This window comes from Phoenix dactylifera, chromosome 10, assembly GCF_051530095.1.
Source record: "Phoenix dactylifera cultivar Ajwa chromosome 10, Ajwa_hap1_PhDact_Kaust_v1.1, whole genome shotgun sequence".
Classification (NCBI taxonomy): Eukaryota; Viridiplantae; Streptophyta; class Magnoliopsida; order Arecales; family Arecaceae; genus Phoenix; species Phoenix dactylifera.
In genome coordinates this window covers 27,308,159-27,328,569 of record NC_143199.1, presented here as the reverse complement: position 1 = coordinate 27,328,569, position 20,411 = coordinate 27,308,159, and the positions used below count along the sequence as shown (strand labels likewise).

General features: G+C 39.0%; 2 protein-coding genes across 3 annotated transcripts; both read right to left on the bottom strand.

Moving 5' to 3' along the window:
• Positions 1 to 7,157: 7,157 nt before the first annotated feature.
• Positions 7,158 to 8,989, bottom strand: LOC103714074 (BOI-related E3 ubiquitin-protein ligase 1-like). Of its 2 annotated transcripts, XM_008801208.6 has the most exons (4): positions 8,765 to 8,989; positions 8,577 to 8,662; positions 8,149 to 8,486; positions 7,158 to 8,073 (listed from the first exon to the last, which is right to left on the bottom strand). In XM_008801208.6, the coding sequence occupies exons 1-4, from the start codon at positions 8,809 to 8,811 to the stop codon at positions 7,570 to 7,572; spliced, it is 975 nt and encodes a 324-aa protein (XP_008799430.3). In that variant the 5' UTR covers positions 8,812 to 8,989; the 3' UTR covers positions 7,158 to 7,569. The 2 variants fall into 2 exon arrangements, with proteins under 2 accessions (XP_008799430.3, XP_088561875.2); XM_088705749.2 differs by having other exon boundaries at positions 7,444 to 8,486; positions 8,765 to 8,961.
• Positions 8,990 to 13,041: 4,052 nt separating this feature from the next.
• On the bottom strand, positions 13,042 to 14,090 carry LOC103714046 (germin-like protein 5-1). Its single transcript, XM_008801178.6, has 2 exons — positions 13,857 to 14,090; positions 13,042 to 13,774 (listed from the first exon to the last, which is right to left on the bottom strand). The coding sequence occupies exons 1-2, from the start codon at positions 13,972 to 13,974 to the stop codon at positions 13,230 to 13,232; spliced, it is 663 nt and encodes a 220-aa protein (XP_008799400.2). The 5' UTR covers positions 13,975 to 14,090; the 3' UTR covers positions 13,042 to 13,229.
• Positions 14,091 to 20,411: the final 6,321 nt, after the last annotated feature.

Genomic DNA, 20,411 nt, shown 5'->3' with positions numbered 1-20,411 from the left:
ACAAAATAATGAAGTAGTAATTTAAAATCTATATAGTGCGATCCAATGGTCATATCATAAAAAAATTAATTATGTTTTCGTGACAAAGATGCAACGCCAACTCGGGCAACGCTTCCAAAAGGGTTAGCACGGGGCTTTTTTTACTCGAATAAATATGGAACTTTATGATCTTTAAAAATGATAAACGGATCCCTTGGCCCATAGGAGTTATCCTACTTAGCTCATAGGTTTAAGGTATCTCTTGGCCTATAGAAGTTATGTTACTTAATGCCAGAAATTATGTAATTAGGCATTAATAAAAATAAAAAATATTTATATCGATTAAACCTGCTTATTTCATGCACAAATATTTGGTAGCGAAATACAACAAGCATCAGATGTTATGCTGGCCAATCTTTAAACAAAATAAATAAAAACAGAATATAATATATATATATACACACACACTTACTTATTCCATGCATCACTGTTTCAAGGCAGGGGTCAAACTTGCTTATTCCCTGTATGTATTCCATGAGAGGGCTGTCATGAACAACTCCAGATGTCAAGCTATCATTAATGTTTATTTTTTATTTTGTATGAATATAAATTTTCATCAAAAAAATGCATGAATATTCTTTTAAAAACTCAAATTTGTATGAATACCCTTTTAAAATTTATATTTATTTTTGTACCCTCCTCGAACACTATTTTTCTGCAAATGCCTCTAACATAACGGTTTTTCTAACACTGTTCATAAAAACCATATTTATTTTAATTAAAAATAAAATAAAATTTTGAAATTACTTTTTTATTCTCTGATCGTCTTATAAATGTTTATTTTGTATATTTACCCATTAAAAATATTTTAATCATTTTAATTTGAAACTATTAATTCATTAACGGCGTTAGATATTGTAGGTACGTATGCAAAAATAAAGATAAAAAATGATAAAATAGCAAACCAAGTGTTTTACAAGCGTATACATGAAAATATCAATTTTGAAATGATTTTTATACAAAATTCGATATTTAGAATAATATTTATAAAAAAAATCTAAAAAAAAATATTTCACAAGTTGTCCTACAAAATTGTAAAACTGTAGCATGCCTGTTTCCAAGCTATTCCTATATTCTTCATTCCTACACCAAATGCGGCCTTACCCTCCCTGCGGAAAAAAATTAATAATATTATTAGTTACCCAAAGTAAAATAATATTTATTTATTTATTTATATGCCTCAAAAACAGTACTATTTTGGTTTTTATGTGACTCCAACCTTTCACTGGTCTCACCTATCATGTACAGCACACCGTTTTCGAGCATAACACGACGTCACCTCACGAAACAACACGTAGTTTTGAGGAAATGTTCTTGCTCATGGCCCAAGTTGCAAGAATAAAAAAAGCATTCGAGAAGAAAAGCTTTTCTTTTTTTTTTTCTTTAGTACGAGAATTCGAGCAAAGCTTTAACTGAGTAACAGTACACCACTTTCCAGTTCTGCTAGGAGACAATTAGTACTATGATGGCATCAGCAACAGCGAGTTTGGCCATTTCACGATGTCTTCACGCAATCGTATAAAGAGACGTCCATGCAGAGGGACGACATGCATCCGTCTTCTACCCTCCACTGCATCTATACATTACTTGGCTCCGCACGCCGCCGATCGCAATATTTCGTCCGCATACAGTTTATTATTATTATTTTTTTGATGAATCGGCAGCTCACACTATTCTATCATGAGAACTGCCAGCTACATCAGCATCAAGCAAAAAAAGTAAAGCAAAAGGAACAGAAGCCTGCTGAATCCAAAGAAACTCTTCAGAGTGATGTGCAGCGAAAGAGGCAACCCAGTCAGCCGCCTGGTTCGCCTCCCAAAAAATATGTCCGACTTGAAGAATCCGGCACTCCCGTAGCATCCGGCGAATATCACTCAGAAGTGGGTGCTCCACCTCCTCCCGCCCCATCTTCCTGAGGCGCGCTATCAGAGAAGCTGAGTCTCCATCCAAAATGATGCAGCATGCCTGCAAAATATATCTCGCATAAGAAAGTCCCTCCCAGGCTGCCCTGAGCTCTGCTCCAAAGGCCGAAGCCTCGAAGGAGCGGCAACCCCCTACTGCAATTAGCCTAGCGCCATGATCTCTGATGACAAAAGCTACTCCCGCCTGATCGCCACCGCCGGACAAGCTTCCATCGAAGTTCCCTTTTAGGTAGCCAGGGGGTGGGGGCTCCCAAGAGACAAAGACAAACCCGGGCACTATGGTAGCGAAGAGGGGGTCCCAGATGTCCCTAGCTATCCTAGATGAATCAACCTCAGTGGCCTCCAGGATCTCCACTGCCTGACAGAGAGCCCGCTTTACAACGGACCTCAGAGAGGCCCTCCTCCCCTCAAAAACTCTGGCATTCCTGTCCAGCCAGATATGATACGCTAGGTAGACAGCAGCAGTACCCTATCCAGCAGTCCTCGGCGATCTTAAGGCGTTCCTCACTTGTTGTAGAAAATCTCCCACACCAAAGGTAAGCCTTGGGAAGGATTCCCTCCTCCAGACCTTAGCTGCTCGCGGGCACTCAAAAAGCACATGGCTAATAGTCTCCACCGCCTCCGGGCAATCCATGCACATCGGGGACACCACCATCCCCCTCCTGGCCAGCATCTTCCTGGTCGGCAGACAGTCCCAGACCACCTTGCAAATGAAAAGTGCCACCCGCGGATAAGCTCGCATCCTCCAAATCCACCTACCCTCACAGCGCCTGACCGGCTCACCCCCCAACAATGCCTGTACATCGGCTGCCCTCACCCTAGCTGACCTAGTCGCCGCCCACACCTGCCTATCCAACCCCTCTTGAGGAATCAGAATGGCCAGCACTTGTTCCGCAAGATGTATCCCAAAAACCTCCCTGATCACAACCTCATCCCACCGGCCTTCGCCAGGGATCATCAGATCCCTAACTCTACGACCGACCAGTCTCGTAGAATCGACCATCGTCCGCAGCCTACTGAGCGGTAACTTTGTCAGCCACTGATCCTCCAAAACATCAATGAATTGCCCATCCCTAACCATCCACCTAATCGCCGGAAGCACTGAGGGCACGCAGAAGCAAATCTCACGCTAAATAGATGAACAGTGTTGCCCACTCGGAGCTCCCCCCGCGTCGAAAGACCACCATACTTTGCCCTCAAGAGGGCGCACCACAGACTATCCTGCTCTAGAAGAAACCTGGTGGCACGCCGAGCTGCTAGAGTCTCCAGCCGCACCAGTAAAGACAGAACCCCTAGGCCCCCTGTCTGAGCGGCTAACAGATAACCTCCCATGCCACCAGATGAATGCCTTACCTGCCCTCCCGCCTGCCCCACATAAAATCTCTGAACAACTGCTCTAGATCCCTCAACAAAGAGATCGGTACCTGAGTGTTTGCCAGCAGATACATCGGAATCGAACTCAGAACCGACCGTACTGGAATGATACGGCCCATCACGGAGAAAGCCTCCCCTTCGCATACATTTTATTTATCAAGCAATTATTTTGATGCACCGCTGTAGATACGAACGAACTTTAATTATCACCATGCACGGTGATATGGTACATGCCTAATTTCTCATCTCTAAAAGTTTTTCATTTCAACTTAACTACTTCCACCGAGCATTATGATCTCCATCTGTTTGGTTGCCATCCCTGAGATGTGACTTCCACTGGCATGCTTTTTTTAGGTTCCAGCTGTGCAACTTTAGGGCTTGTTTGTTTCGGAAAAAAAAAAAATTTCTAATTTAATTAAAGTTTTCAAAAAAAAATTATATTTTTATAAAAATATAATTTTCATATTTCATGAAAATATCTTTTTCATAAGAAATATGGAAAAGTTACTTTTCCATGAGACGGAAATCACTTTATTTTTATTTTTTTTCAAAAAAACCCTTCCGTATTAAAAAAAAATTAAAGGCCTAATTTTTATTAAGGGTATAATAGGAATTATACATAACTTTTACATAAAATTGGATGGTCAACCAAACATAAGTACTCTGTAAATCTGTCCATGGTCAACCAAATATTCCAAAAGTACTTTTTCAAACATCCTCTTCTTAGGAATATACTTTGCAGGAATCATATTCTTAGAAGGGATAATGCTTCCCGCGAACCAAACAAGCCCTTAGAATAAAAAAATAATTAATCTTCTTTTACAATATTGACCGGCGACTCATTAGCTGCAAAGATCAAAGCATTCTGAATATTTTCTTTCATCCATCTGTACAGATTTTAAAAGTAACTACTGCACAATGCACCAATAGATCCATGCAAAAAAAAAAAAAAAATTCTTCTTTTGTACGAAAGATACAATCCCTATTGCCACTTTTATAGGTTCAATGCCTTAGCTTTCCGGTCTAGATTTTAGTTGGTTATGCTTAGTTTGCTTGGATGTTGCTTCGATGGAATATCATGTGCTCAATGTATTATTTCTTTTGAGTCGTAGTTATAGCTGGTCTGGGTGATTGTTTTGTTGACACATGGTCGCAGCTTGGAAGGCCTTGAGTGGAGTTCAGGTCGATAATTCTTTAATATTTGTGTTTCAACCCAATGTGATCTGATCTGAACCCAATCCATTGCCACTCCGAGATCTTATTTGAACATCTTAGAAAAAAAGTTAGAATTCTACCCTGTGCCCGACTCCAAAATATATAATACCATATCTTTGGAAAAACAAAAAAAATTTACTGAAAGAGCCCAACTTGTATGCATGCATTGTAAGTGTTAGGTTCTAGTAGAACATGATACAAACTTTGTTCAAAGCTGCAAAATATTAGAACAGTCTCCATGAAGAATCATATACGATGTCATCACCAGAATTAGAACCAAGAGCCTTAAATGCCAAAGGAAGCACTGATGTTAATACATGTTTCGGCTATTTCCACTTTCCAAATATTTCTGTTTTTTTTTCAAATAATCTTGATATAGGCTTACAGGAAAGCATTAAGCAGTGTAGATTTATAATAGTTGTTTTCAGGTAAACTTCGAATGCATGTAACTGAGCTTCTTGTCTCCGTCACCTTCAGCCGATTAGATAAAGCCTAGAAAACATTTACCTCTTAAATAGTATACGAAGATGACAAATTCTGATGGCAATGGTTCCCATGCATGTATTTTGACACAGATATGATTATTGGTGGCTGTTCAATCTCCCTTGCACCCATCCAAAACATCAGGTGATTGATTACCTTGAAATAATGCTAAATTCTTTCCTCATCAGGGAGCTGTAGATGACTTGTTCGAACCTTTTGATATGAAAGATAATCAAATATTAATGTGCATGCGTGTTCTACATGCATGCATTGCATGCATGCAACAAAGAGAAAATGCTTACTAAATGTTAAATATTTGGAAATAATTTAATAATTCAACATCAATAATAGATGATTCAAGTTGGGGATATCTCATTGTACGATGTACACCATTGAAAATGTCGAAAAATAGTATTTTTTGATGAAGTTATATGTTAAAGAAGCTAAATGGGGAGAAGTTGAGAAGCAATTTGTGAGCGCATATCCTTTCATATTCTTTTATTAAACAAACAAAAAGTATGAAGTTTACAGATAATTCCAATCAATTAACAACAAGATTACATTGGCCTTCGATGAAAATATCCTCTATCCCACTTGAAAAGCCACAACGAGGAACGCATGCATCATCGATTCATTTCATGCATGAATAACCAAATGTATGTGTGTGTCATGCTAGCACCTCTTCATGAAGAAACGTATTAATTTCTTCAGCATAATGGATGCATGACTAGCAAATTAATATTATGCATGGTATGGTGAGTTCATGCTTAATTTTAATCATTCATTTTGCATGTGGGTTTAGATATCATACAATTAGGATGATAACATCATGTTGCCAACCCTTCATGAATCATGCTAGCTTGTCTATATTCTAATTGCTGACAGATGCCTCTTAGATCATAAAAGAGACATCACTAGTTAATGATTTAAATTTTTAAGGGAGATGTGTCAAGAACTAGAGTTGATGAAAGGAGTGGCTGCAATACTGCCAACCCCTATGAATTTTTTGTAGTAATTAAGTTTTAAATGTCTTCCCCTACACGTCATGTTACAGATACTGCAAACATTTTAATTAGTAAGAGACCTAACATTTGGATTGTTAGGTCCAGCCCACCAATGTCTTTATTTCAGTAGAGGGACCATTAGTTGTTGGCCAGTCCAAGAGGTTGCTGCTATGCTTCTTCTTTGTTTGGAGATAGCAAATAAACGACGAAGATACAACGATATATTCTTAATTAGACTAAAAGATTAACCCAATATAATGAAAATGGATGCGGTCGAATAAAACCGAGTAAGAATATTAAGATAAAAAGTAATGTAGGTTGGTTAAGATCTATTTGAGTACATGGAAATGACTAGAGTTTGGCCTTTGGGTTGGGCCGATGTGGAGGACCTAAGACATGAATACCAAAATTAACCTAATGTGGCAAATGATCTTAAGTACCAAAGCAGACACAATGAATGGAAGGGAATATATTTGAACCTGAACTACCATATAATAAACTACATTAATTGCATGAACCCATTGCACATAGTCCCAACATGAAATTGTATACTATAATGCAACTCTGGTTAGACAATCTCAAACTACAACACATGAAGGATACAACTATTACATTACATATTGATACCTCCATTTTTTTTGTTTTAAATTTCTTCGATTGGCTTCTCTTCAGAAGTGGGTATTTATGGAGATAGAATTTCATGATTTTTTTTGATAGACATAGGATAAATTACAATGACCGAGTTATTTATATCATATTATGACATTAAATTATGAAATTTTTTCTGAGATACCTATGATATGTACATGAAAAGTTTATCAGATTACAAATTATCAATTTGACAATTTCATAATGAGTTAATCTAACTCTTTTTTTTTAACAAATCTTTTATATTCCTCATCTCATGGGCCTCTTTTCTGCAGCAATTTTTGGCAATAGATAATGTAAGTTGCATCAATTACTAGCTGATTATGGGCCGGACTTCAAAACTAGATTTTATTTATTTTTAATTAAATTTTGGGCTGGGTCTATATAAACTTCAACGTTTTTTATGCCCCCTGGCGTTACGGACAGATCGTTATTTGAGATAAATTTAATGCAGTCATCAAATCCTCAGAGATTTTTTTTTTTTTGGTAAATAATCCTCATAGAGATTTTTTAGACGCGATACAAACACCTTCCTCCCGCGACGACCGACCGCACGGTGGGAGCGGTACGCGTTACATGACTGTAACCGACGTAAGCGGACGGACGGTCGAAAAGACGTGAGGATGCCGACCGAACGGCACGGCCTCATTCTCCCCCCGACTTGAGGCCCGCATGCCCACTTAATGAGTTGATTCCATCTCACGACCAGAGAAAAAAAAGAAAAAAAAACGTAAAAATATGCAACCAAAATAAATACCAAATATTCTCTACTGAGGTCTATTCCATTCTAAATTTCTAATCTTCTATTATTTTTTGGCTGCAAGTTTGGACGGCTGGTGATGGGTTTTGGGAGGTGGCGGTAAGGGGCTGGAGGGGCGCCTTTTTTAGGAGAAGAAAACGTGGAGGCTTCCGGTGGTGGCGCAATGGCAGACAGGGCAGGAGTGGGCGGCGCCGCAGTCGGGGCAGAGGCAGAGGTGGCGGCAGGGGAGAACCACCACCGACGCCGGCGCCTCCCGGCACGATCGGCACATCGCCGAAGGTGCCCGGTCGGGGTCGACGTGGGCCGACTCGGCGTCCTGGGCCCGGGGGTCGCGGCACTCCGTCTCCCTCTCCTCGGCCGCTGCGGCGGCGGCAGCCTGGGCCTGCTGGAGCTGGGCTTGGAGGACGGCGGCGGCCTCCTGGTCGGCCATGGTCTTGGCCTGCCATGCCAAAGACACCGCCTTTAGGCGGGCGAGCCGCCCCTCGAGCTCGGCCCTCCACGTGACCGCCCGGTCCACCTCAGCCTCCTTCTCCCTCAGTGTCCGAGCCGCCGCCGCCTCCGCCGCGCACAGCATAGCCGCGCAGTGCCTATGCCTCTTCTCCGCCAGCGTCCGGCGGAGCTGCTCTCCCTGCCAGCGAGAAAAGGAGCCACCTTTAGCGAATTTCCACAGAGAAAAACCCAAGAAAAGGAGAACCAGGCGCACCTGCGCGCGGAGGAAACGGTCGAATTCTTGCTGGTCTTGGTTGAGTTGGGGAGTGAGGTCGTTGGAGAGAACCGGGGAGAAGAGCGAAGAGGAAAACAGGGGATTGGATTGGTTGGGGTTCTGGTACTGTTGCTGGTCTTCCAAGGCGACACGGAGGCCGGTGGAGACGACGGGAGAAGGACGGGCATGGAGCTGGGCGAGGCTTATCACCGTTGGGGGAGAGAGAGACGCAGCAGACGGCGGTCGTAGGGAGAGCAGATCAATGGAGTTCCCCTGCGCCGCGTTTGCCATTGGATTGGGCGCCGGTTCCCTTCTCCGCTTCCGTGGATTCCCACTGGCTGCCACCAAACAAAGCCTACTACGTTTAAGAAACAATAAAAGAGAAATCTTTGAACAGACAAGAATAGGAAAACCAGGCTCAAATCAACCTCCATTGGAGAAGAACACGGCGGATTGGTCCACGAACCGCGTTGGCGCTTGGGAAAACTCCACGATCTCTCTCTCCTGCTCTCTTCTGCATGAATCCCCACAGCCATAATTACATAAAAAAACATAACCTTTTGGATTGAGAGCCAAACAAAACCTATCATCCGGAGAAGAAGGAAGAAAGACTCACCGGTTTTGAAGCAGAACGTTGGATGGGTACTGGGCCTGAACAGCCATCGCGGAGAAGAAGAGAGGCGGATTCCTCCAAGAGGGAGAACTGAGAAGAAGAGAGGGAACACCAGGTGAGCGAAGCAAACAGCGAAGTGATGGGAAGAGAGAGATGCGATCGAAACGAACGACTCCAAAGATGGCCTTCTCTCTCCCTCTCTAAAGGCCACCGTTCTCTTGCGCACACGGACAGGGGAGAGGTGGCTTGGGCCTTTTCCTTCCACTCGCCCATAGGGCCTTAAAACCAACACGTCCTCGCTCCCTTCTGCCTTCTTTTTTAGTTTTGTTAAACTAATCAATGTTTTTCCTTAATTGGGGATTTAGATTCAGTGTTAATTAGTGAATATTGCTGAAATAATTTGTAGTATGAGAGGTGAAAAGAATGGGGATGATGATGATTTGGGATGGGTGCATCTTGTGTGGGTTGGCAGGGGCACATTAGCCCGAGGAATATGTGGGATCCTGTTCTTGGTATCAACTTTCTCCATTTTTGTTTATAAAGTGAAATCTTTTTCTTGTTTAGTGAGCTTTTATTTGTCCTTCTCTTCTTATTTTCCTTAGCAATGAAGGTTGGTACATAGATAACCAACAGGACTCCACTTTCTTCTTCTTCTTCCGTATCTTAGAAAATAGGGAAGATGGGATTAAACCTCCAACCTAATTTTGCTTGGTTGTTAATGCACTTTGATTGGATATATAGTAATATTATGTGGGTGTTGTTGGGGATCCGTTTATGTGGGGTAATATTGGTTGGATCTTGTTTGTATCGAGGCAGCCATTTTGAGAAGAAGACAATGGAGGGCATTTGCACATTTCATGAGGAGTTATTTTCGTTAATACAAGATAGATAATTATAAATCTGCTAATAAAAATTTATATTTATGAAAAAATATATAAAATCAACAATCGAGTATGCATTTGAAATATATTTTTTCCATTCATTCTCTCCTCATTGTCAGCAACTACTATTATATCTATAAGTCAATGCGAAGTGATACTTGTGTCTGTTGTATATTTATCAGCTAGATTTTTTTAAACATTTAGTTAGGAAGCATTAGCTTCATTTTTCTTTTTAACAATCACTCTATGCATTATATTCGTGCTCTTGAAATAACGAAAGCAAAGTTTTCTTTCAAGTAATTTCCATAGTATATATTATTGGAAGTTCGAGTTCAAATTAAATTAACTTTGAATGCTATCTAAGCTATAGACATGCCTTAACCATGAATAAAACTAATATCATATGGTTTCCATCTTCTTCCATTGAGCTTGAAAGATGAGCATCACCAATTGCTTCTTGTTTCATTATCAATTATATTATAGGTTATATGCCATCTTTATCACAATCTTCATTAGCTCCTCTACGATCATATTTGTCATTCTCCAAAATAGGTTTGTCTTTTTTTAAAAAAAATTATTTCTTTGAGGTGGCGATAGCATTTGAGGTAAACAATGACATACATAGAACATGAAGTTGGAAGGTATTGATTGACTGAAAGATTGTAGTGAAAACAGCATCAACAACTAATGGCTAAATGGAGAGGCATATGAAGAATAAATAGATAATAAAGAGAGGTTTCAAAGAGAAGAGCTAGATGGAGATTTTTAGATAGAGGGCTAGAGATCTCCTCAAATGAAAAGGTGGCAGAAAAAATAGGATGTGAGTTTGCTAGATAAGAAAATGAGAGAGGAAAAAGCCATGGATGCTAAAGATAATTACTGATAACACCATATGGAAAAGAGATTGGGGTGATATATACTGTCAGCATAGGAGAGGTCAAATTTGGAACAATAAATTATTTCCATTCCCAATCAATTATCACAAAAATTAGAAAACTTATATTTATCCTTTTAATTTGTTGGTTAATGCACTCAACCCTTGAGCTAGTTTATAAGCCTTTCTCTTTAAAATTTACTTATGGTAGTTAGAGTTTCCTAGATTTGGAATGAACTACATGATAACCTTTAATTTATGACTAGATAGGATTACTACATATGCTTTTTGTAACTCAAAAATTAAAGATAGCAAAATTCATGGTGGAAAGTCAGTTATAAGTCATAATTACTCACTCTTAGGAGGATTCATGACCCCAAAATGGCATACATGGCAAACTCTATTTTCAAAAGCTACATTTGGTAATTTATATGGAATATTGTGTATGGATTATATAAATGGATTGTATGGGACATTGCCCACCCTATCTGGCCATTTTTTGGGCTAAGTATCTAGCTTAGAATACAGGAGTGGTTATTGATACATGAACTATTTTGCATAGAAAAATCTAAAGAAAAGTGAATCATATTTGTCTCTCATTTAGATTTGAGCAAGGAAAAATCAAAAAGGAAAAAATTCAAAAACAAGCTTTATCATTCGTCTTCCTCTTCTCTTGTAGAATAAAGGTGGTTCATGAAAATATTTCAAAAACTGCTTCCTTACCCCTTGTCTTCTCAGCTGACATAATCTAAAGGTCCCTTTACCTCAAATTCGTTCATCACAACGCAAGAGTAAAGTCTCCCGGCAGTGAAATGGGCCATAGAAGTTGCATCATTTGACTAGAATTTGAGGACAAGGATGCTAAATTGTCTTTTTGGCTATGAGAGAAAGGATGGTTATAATAAAGAGACAAAGAGATGAAAAGGATGAGGCTAAGATATCATTATCCTCTCTTTAATCTACTATTATTCTTGGTTAATTTTTGAATTTTATCTTCTCTTTACTTATCGAATACCAAGGTATAACATGAATCATCTCCGCCAAGCATATCTTCTTCTTGTTTGATCTCTGAAACTACTTTAAGATTAGTCAGCTTTTCAACCTTATGGCTGACTAAATCTCCATAAAAAATATCCATATCTTGGATAACTTTGATATAAAAGTCTTTCTGAGCAACTTTAATCATGATCTCTTCTGAACTTGATACAACATCCATATAATCAAGCTCCTTTTGTTCCAGATTTTCTTCTAGACTTGATTGACCCTTAGGCTGATCAATTTTGTTATGCTCTAAGTCTTCCAAACATGAACTAGTATTTAATTAATCAAGCTCCACCTGATTCAAATCTTCATCTTTAAACCAATTCTGATCTTCTTCTGAATTTTTAGGAAAGCCTGAAACTAAAATCCACTCTTCAGATGATCTTTGTTTAAGATATCTCATCTTGCTTTAATTTGAGTGGACAACCGTAAGAATATCACACATTTGTTTTAGCCCTTATGTATCCTATATATTGAGATAATTTTCTTTATCAGCTGAAATTTAAATAATCCATATCGTCTTTCTTGATTTCAAATTTCACTTTCCTCTTGCAACCTCATCGTCGAGAGTACCTGTAGGCATCAACTTTGACTCATTCAAGATATCCCATAAATCTTATCCTTTCAAATAAAACTTATCAATAAGCCTTATAAATTGGATAAAAGGCATTGTTCAATTTACTGACATAAGTGGTAGTAGCAAAAGCGCAGCCAAATTGATGTCAGTAAGGTCATGCATGTTGAATCCATTGAGAGAGAATATAGTAGCATCAGGCATGATGATTCACCTTTTTGAATCATTAAAACAAAAGTCTACACGCTTGCACTACTGCACAACGAAGTGTTCGAAGTTTTTCAACCACATTGAGCTACAAATACACGAACCACTAATAATCAAGTCGTGTCTCCAAAAGCTATGTTTCGAATAAATCTAATTGAAACTGCAAATCGGTTAACCACTCTCCAACCTCGCTCTAATACCATGTAGAATGGCACGCTTTGCAGAGTAGATCGGTCGTGTCGGCCCAAAATATAAAACAAACACCAAACAAAAAACAAAAAAAAAACTGAAAAAAAAAACAATGAGCTATACAAAAAAGCTCTCTCTTACGCTTCACCAATCAGAACAACTCTCACTCTCTCCTTTTCTCTCTTTCATTAGATAGAGTAGGATATTTGATTCTTACTCAACTTCAACACCCACTAAAAGATAAAATTTATCATTACTAAGAAATTAAGGATAGAACTTATCACCGTTAAAGAATAAGAATACTTGTAGAATAAAAATTAGTAACAATTCTCAATAAATTATTTTTTTATAAGAAAGATACAATCCTGACTCACTTATATGCGCACATAAACGTCCGTAGCCCGCTTATATGCGCACATAAACGTCTGAGCCCAACGCATCACATCGGCCGGGTAATGGGAAGGACAGGCATGGAACGTCTCAAACGTTGGAAGGGGGAAAAGAAACGAAATCAAGTAAAGAAACAATTTTTTTTTACGAAATGATTGAATGAAGAATGAACAAACGGTATATTGCCTCTTGCTATCAAATTATTATACTTAATTACCATATACACCTCCAACGCCCCTTTCTCTCCCCAGCTCTCCTCTCAGAAACCAAAGATCAAACATAAAGCAATAATGAGACCAATCTTTCCCTCGCTCACTTGTTCTTGGGGGCGAGGCGGGACTCGATCTTCTTCACCTCCTTGGTGCCAACCTGGAAGGCCGTGGTGAGGACGTGGTCGGGCACCGGCGGCGAGGCGGCGAACAAGGTGGCGGCGATGGACTGGGTGCCCGGGAGCTGGCTGCTGAAGGCAGAGATGACAGCGGCGGGGGCATCGGCGCCGTTGTTCTTCTGGAAGTGGACGAGGCCGCGAGGGAAGACGAAGACGTCGCCCTTGGTGATGGTCTTGCTGATGAGCTTGTTGGCGGTGGTGATGAAGCCGACGTCGAGGGTGCCGTCGAGGACGAAGAGCATCTCGGTGGCGCGGGGGTGGGTGTGGGGAGGGTTCAGCCCGTCGGGGGCGAAGTCGATGCGGGACATGGAGACGCCCAGGGTGTTGAGTCCCGGGATCTTCTCCACGTTGGCCCCCGTCACAAGGGATCCCATGGTGTTGTTGGTGGCGCCGGCGGAGGCTAATCCGTCGAAGAAGAAGTCATCCTCGGTCACGTTCGCCTTGCATTCGAAACCGTTCACCTTCACGGCTGCAGCACCCGATCCACAAAAGCATGTAAGAAGAGAAATGGAGTAATCAGCTGGAGAGGGAGAGAAGGGGGAGGGGATTACCGGAGTTGTGGTCGGCGACGCAGAGGTCTTGGAGCATGTCGGGATCGGCGGCGAGGGAGGGGGCGGCGAGAAGGAGGAGGAGGGTGAAGAGGGTGAGGAAGGAGGACTTGGTCTCCATGGTTGAGCTTGCTAACTGCTTGCTTCTTTGCTGCCGCTGGGCTTCGTTGGGAGACTTGACCCTTTGGAGGCACAAGAGAGGAGGAGGATGGCATTTATAAGGGGGTGGAGACGTGGAGCTGGGGAATAGAGTGGAGGAAGGTGCGATGTCAAGAGTAAAGGCATGGAAATTGCTAAAATCCTTGCAAACCAAGAAATTGGAAAGATGAGGAGAAAGAAATAAAACCGAATGGGGGCATTAACTGGTAACAATTAATTATTAACGACAAAAAGAGTTAAGGGGTGGTCTATTTTCCTCTAATTACCATATTTATGCAGGGATTTTTGAGGTTTTCTTTTTCAGTATGGTTTCAACGTGTCATGGAGCTTCAATATATGTGTAGAGATTATTTTTGTTTTAAAATTTTGATTTTATTAAAAATTAACTTTAAATTTAGTAAGATGGTTAAAAATATCAAAATTTTTAGAACTAAAAATAAGAATTCAAGCACGTGGGTTATTATTTTTTTTGGTACATCGGCAGCTCACACTAGCCTCGCGTGGCACTGCCATTTAAATCAAAAAACAAAATACTACACGGAGGTAGAGAAATATATATAGAGCGGATCCATAGAATATTTCTAAAATGATGAGCAGCAAAAAAGATGATCCAATCGGTAGCTCTATTTGTCTTCCGAAATACGTGCACAATGTGGGAGACATTACATTTTCTTAGTTGCTGCTGAATGTCCTCTAAAAGCATATGGTCGAGCACCCCCAACATATTAAAAATATGTGTGCATCTGTTCCATCTAGATAATTTTTTATTATTATTATTTACCATATTTAATGTGCGGGCTCTGTTTTTCTTTTTAAGAGTGTGGCTACAGGAGGAAGTCCGTTGCACTTTAATCCATCTATTATTAGTTATAGTGGTAAAGATTTTTCTAATTCCTAGATTTGATTTTCTTAGATAATTAGTCTTTTCTTACTATCAACTTGATCTCGTTAGTGAATTACAGATCAGAAATGCAACGAGCCAACAGGAATAGATAAGTGGAGAAATGAAAATATTAATAGTAGAACGGGCATAGCCATCAACCCAACCTATCACGGAGAGAGGCACGTAATTGATTACATTTTGTCCTAGCCGTATAAGTCCATCGTCCTTATAGTTTTAGTGCCGGTTCATACGCCTTAATCTAAGGACTCATTTGATTTACAAAAAAAAAATCAAAAAAAATATTTTTTTATATATTTTATAAAAAAATTCAGATAAAATATGAAAAAATTCAATTTTTATCGGTTGAAAATAGGTGTAGTTTTTTTCCAAAAATATCTTTAAATTTCTAGATAGAATAAGATAAGATATATTCTTCTATTTAAAGTAAAATAAGTATTTTACATAATTTTTTTTTAAAAAATAGATGTTCAATCAAATATAAATTATTTTATAATATGTTTTTTTTAATAATCAATCAAACATAAAAAATTATTTTTTAAAAATATTATATTTTTGATACATAAAAAATATTTTAATAAAAAAAATCTTCTTGCAAATCAAAAGAACATAAGAACTATAATGCAATGTACTGTAAACAATAACATTAGCATTGTGATTTTGGGTGTCTGCCGCAAGCTTCCATTAACCTTCGCAACTAATGGGCCCCACGCTGTCTGCGGGTCTGGGTCAGCGTGCCGGACTCCGGGGCCCGGACGACTTCGCCTACTAAGTATGTTGACGGTTCTACCCTCCACTAGATCCACAAAATTACGAGGTTAGCGGTCCTCTGGCAGTCCGTCACGGGGGGTAAAAGTATCATTTCGCATGAAGGTTATTGTCGTGCGGTGCGGTCAAGTAACGCTGCTAAACTACGGCGAAGTAAAGGATTGGATTAAACGCGAAGACTGGGTGTATGCGTCCACGCCCCGAAAGCTTCCAGCGATCGATGGATGCCGAAGACCCGTTCAACCCCTGTAGACCGACCGGGCTGACTCAGGGTCGCACGGCCATTAGCAACATCCTCGTCGCCTCTTAGCCTCTTAGGGCTCGTTTGGTTCGCGGGAAGTATTTTCCCTCCTAGGAATATGATTTCTGGAAATCAGATTCCTAGAAAGAGGATACTTAGGAAAGTACTTTTGGCATGTTTGGTTAACCATGGAAAAGTGATAAATTTTCAAAATGCTTATGTTTGGTTGACCATCAATTTTCCTAGGAAAGTTATGCATAATTCCTATTATGCCCTTAATAAAAATTAGGTCTTTAATGCCTCTTTAATGCTGAAGGGTCTTTTTGGAAAAAAATAAAAAAAGGAGTATTTCTCACCTCATGGAAAAGTAACTTTCTCATGTTTCTCATGGGAAAGACTTTCCCATGAAATGTGGGAATCATATTCCCATGGGAATACAACTTTTCCATCTCTCTTTTGAAAACTCCAACCAAACAAGAGGCATTTCATTACTTTTCCGTTGACCACACTTTCTCCCCTTCTTTTCCTGCGAACCAAACGAGCCCTTAGTCCATTTCGTGCCTTGAAGTCCCATCGTTTTGCAGAAGGTTCCGGGTTCCACCGCCGTTACGCATTCATGAGTGTTGGCATGCTAAAATAAAATGAAAGAATACAGTTTGTCCTTGCAAAATTTCATTAAGATAATAATGCCCTTCTTTAGAGCAAGATTTAAAATAATGGTTGGGATAATGTTTATAATTTTTTTTTTATTTGACAGATGAGTTGTTAGACATTCCTCAAAGGACCAAGGTAATTAGGTGTTTAATTATTGTAACAAGAAATCCAGTGGCACCAACTTTTTTTTTTTTTTTTTGGGGTTAAGACTGGGCATTTCACATCGTTCTAGTATTACTGCGTCCAAATGAGTCAGAAAGCAGCAAAATATGAAAAACTCGTAGAGCAAACGTTATGTCGATCTAGAGCACGTTCTGGAGTAGTGAGTCATGAAAGAGACCATCCAATTTGTAGCTCTATTCGCCTTTCCGTAGATTTGTCTCGCCTTAAGAGAAATGCATCCTTTTGCCAAACTCTATATAGTGCTCACCTCCTTAGCCTATCTCTGGATCTAAGTAATCACCACAACAAAGTTGCCCTCAATCAGAATGGAGTTAGCTCTCAAGATACACCGAGCATAGCTAAATCCGGCTTAGGCAACTAACGTTTTTATGGGTGTTTGTTATTCCTCACCATAGCTAATAAAGACATTTATAACGGCCATTCTTTTATTTTCAAAAATTTAGTTCATAAGGCAAATAATGTAATGGTTTTTGAGAGTCCATTGCTTGGAGATATCATAACTACTAACATCTACTAGTAAAACATGAAGTCGGACCTCTTTGCTCAGCAATTAGAGATTTTAGATTTGACTCTCGGCTAACACATTTTCATAAAACATGAATCCAAGTAATTAAAGTGTGGGAGGATCTTCTTCTATTTCCATAGATGATGGTTGACTCACCATTTTTTTTAAATAGAATAACAAAAAGAATGTAATTATCTTATAGGGCAGACTCGTGGCTTAAGAAGCCTTTGTGAGAGCAACCCTAAGCAACCTGAAAGGTAACGAAAGAGAAGCAAGATGAACTCCTCTGTAGTCAACACGAGCCTAAGTGCTATTATCCACCAATATTTTCCTTTTAGTTGTAAGTTATAAAGTAGGCAAGCTTATAATCCAACTTGCCGCAACTCCTTTTATTGTTTATCGCATGGCAGATGCAGTTAATTCATCCTAATGTCTCATATTGTTAGAATTTAGAAGAGTTAAACCCTATATTATTGTACATATTATTATTTTTGGATAATATTACTTAATATGATCATGAAATCAAGTTTATTGCGTCAAAGCTGCCAGTTTAGACCTAGTGGGTGACATTGAGTGACTTGATTCTGTTAGAAAGTTGGAACATCCGGGCCATGATTGGCAACAATTGGCAACCATGGGTCTCCAAAACAATTTATACTAATTTTCACCCCAAAAAAATCTTTTTTACTAATCAAACAACAATTCAAATTTCTTTTTAAAAAATATAGTCTCGTACGATGATCAAAACCATGGGTAAGCAATGTAAGGGGGCAATTCGATTATTATGTTGTAATGAAAAGAAAAGTTGTGCATGTGACGTGTTGCTTGTTGTTTTCAGATTGTTTTTTTTATTTTTGTTTATATATAAATTTGTAATGATTCTTGTACCAAAAAAAAAATGGAACCAGGAAATCAGGCATGTGGAGGAGTTTGGCGATTAGAACCATGTTCTGGTGCGAGGACTTCTTCTTCTTTTCTTTTCTTTTCTTTTTTTTTGTGCTGCTTTGACGGATTTTCCATACAATGCATATACGAATACACTCAATAAAATCAAAAAACACAAACTCGCGGAGTGCCTGTGACAGCTCCTCCTCTCCTGACCATATGATATATTCTGAGTGGTGGGCCGCATAGGCAGCCACCTAGTCAGCTGCCCCGTTGGCTTCTCTGAATACATGCTTGGTCTCGAAGGCCATCTCATTCCTCATCATCATCCTTATGTCCCAGATCAGGAGGTGGTCCGTGCTCTCGCCCCTCGGTCCCCTCGAATCCATCCGATGACCGTGGCTGAATCGCCCTTTAGGATGATCGAACTGGTTTGCAGCACCTGCCGCGCATGTTGAGAACCTGTCCAGACAGCTCGCAACTCCACCTCCGAAACCGACGTGTCAAACAACTAATAATTATCCATTGCCATCATTCTAGAGTGCGGATCTCGTATAACAAAACCTGCACAGCTCCGCTAAGTTGGGTTTGAAACCAAGCAATTAATTAAAATTCGTCTGCAAATCTATTCATGGCATTCACGGACAGCTGCCCACCTTGGCCCCTCTCCACTGGTTTTAGCCTCCATGGCCACCTAACTCCTTAAATAAAGAGGGAGAATATGAAGGGCGGGAACACGGGATGTAGGAGCTTAACTTTAAAGCAGCTTCAGTTTAGTTTATGAGGGAAAAGAATGTGCCAAATGCGCTTCATACAAATCACGCCACATCCATTTACTGTTCAGTGACAGTATTTGGAAAAGTAAAAAAGTGGAAGAGCGGCCATTCTGCCTAGCTTAAAGTATTTGATCAACTATGACATGGATGTTAAAAAGCAGTGGAATCATGTGCATATCGTGATGAATATCATCTTATCCTTGTGTTGGAAATAATATGTGATTAGGGTTGAACATGTGCATTTGAATGAATATTGGCATATAAAATCTCTGGTGCGCGCACGCTCGTGTGTGTATGTATGTATATACATGTGCGCGCGCACGCGCGTGCGTGCGCGTGACAATAAGAAAAGAGGATTCTGTTTGTCATCCAATTTATTAAGATAATAAATATTAAATTAAGTATAGGCGAGATTCGAGACTGACATTAGTAATGACAAGCATCAACAATCTGGTCTATACCAATTAAAATTCATAGGGTTGCTTGAGAGTGAGGTTGAATTTTAATTAGGTGTGGATCAAGCTGGAGAAGGTTTGTGAAGTATACAATTTCAGAACATCTATAAAGAAGCAATATATATATATATATATATATATATATATATATATATATATATATATATATATATATATAACAATAGGAAAAGAAGATTCTGTTTGCACCCAATTTATTGAGATAATAAATCTAAAATTAAGTGGAGGCAAGACTTGAGACTGTCATTAATAATAACAAGCATCAACAATCTGGTCTGTACCAATTAAAATTGTGTGTGGATCAAGATAGATGCAGATCGCAACAACTAGGATCCTGATTTTAGAGAGGGTTGGTGAAGTAAACAATTTCAGAAGGTCTATAAAGAAGCAAATATGATAACTGATTAGATGGTAAGCCAGATTAGGATATTATTTAGATTCTTTACCAACTTCTGAAACTCCAAAGATCTTAACCCAAAACTACTCGTCCTTTTTTATATGAAATAGTTTTTATAATTGTTTTGGATTTGCCAATATAAACATCCCTATAGGCTCGTTTGGTTCATGGGAAGAGAAGAGGACAAAGTATGGTCAATAAAAATAAAAAAATGCCTCAATATTTGGTTGGAGATTTGAAAGGAGAGAAATAGAAAAATAGCTTTTTCGTGGAAATAAATTTTTAACATTTTATGGAAAAGAATAATCCATATGGAACATGAGAAAGCCACTTTTTTATGGGTTGGAATTGTGATATATTTTTCCCCAAAAAAATACACTTTTTCTCAATAGCTATTTTTAATATTTAATCTTAAACTATTAAAAATATACTATTAAAAGTTAACACAATACAAAAAAGTTGTGGTAATTTTAATATAAAGATTATTAAAAACTATTAAAAATTATCACAATATAAAAAAGTTGTCTAACTATTAAAAATTGATAGAATTTTAAAAACTCAACCTAATAACTATTTTTAATAGCTATTTTTAAATATTTAAAATAAAATATTTTTA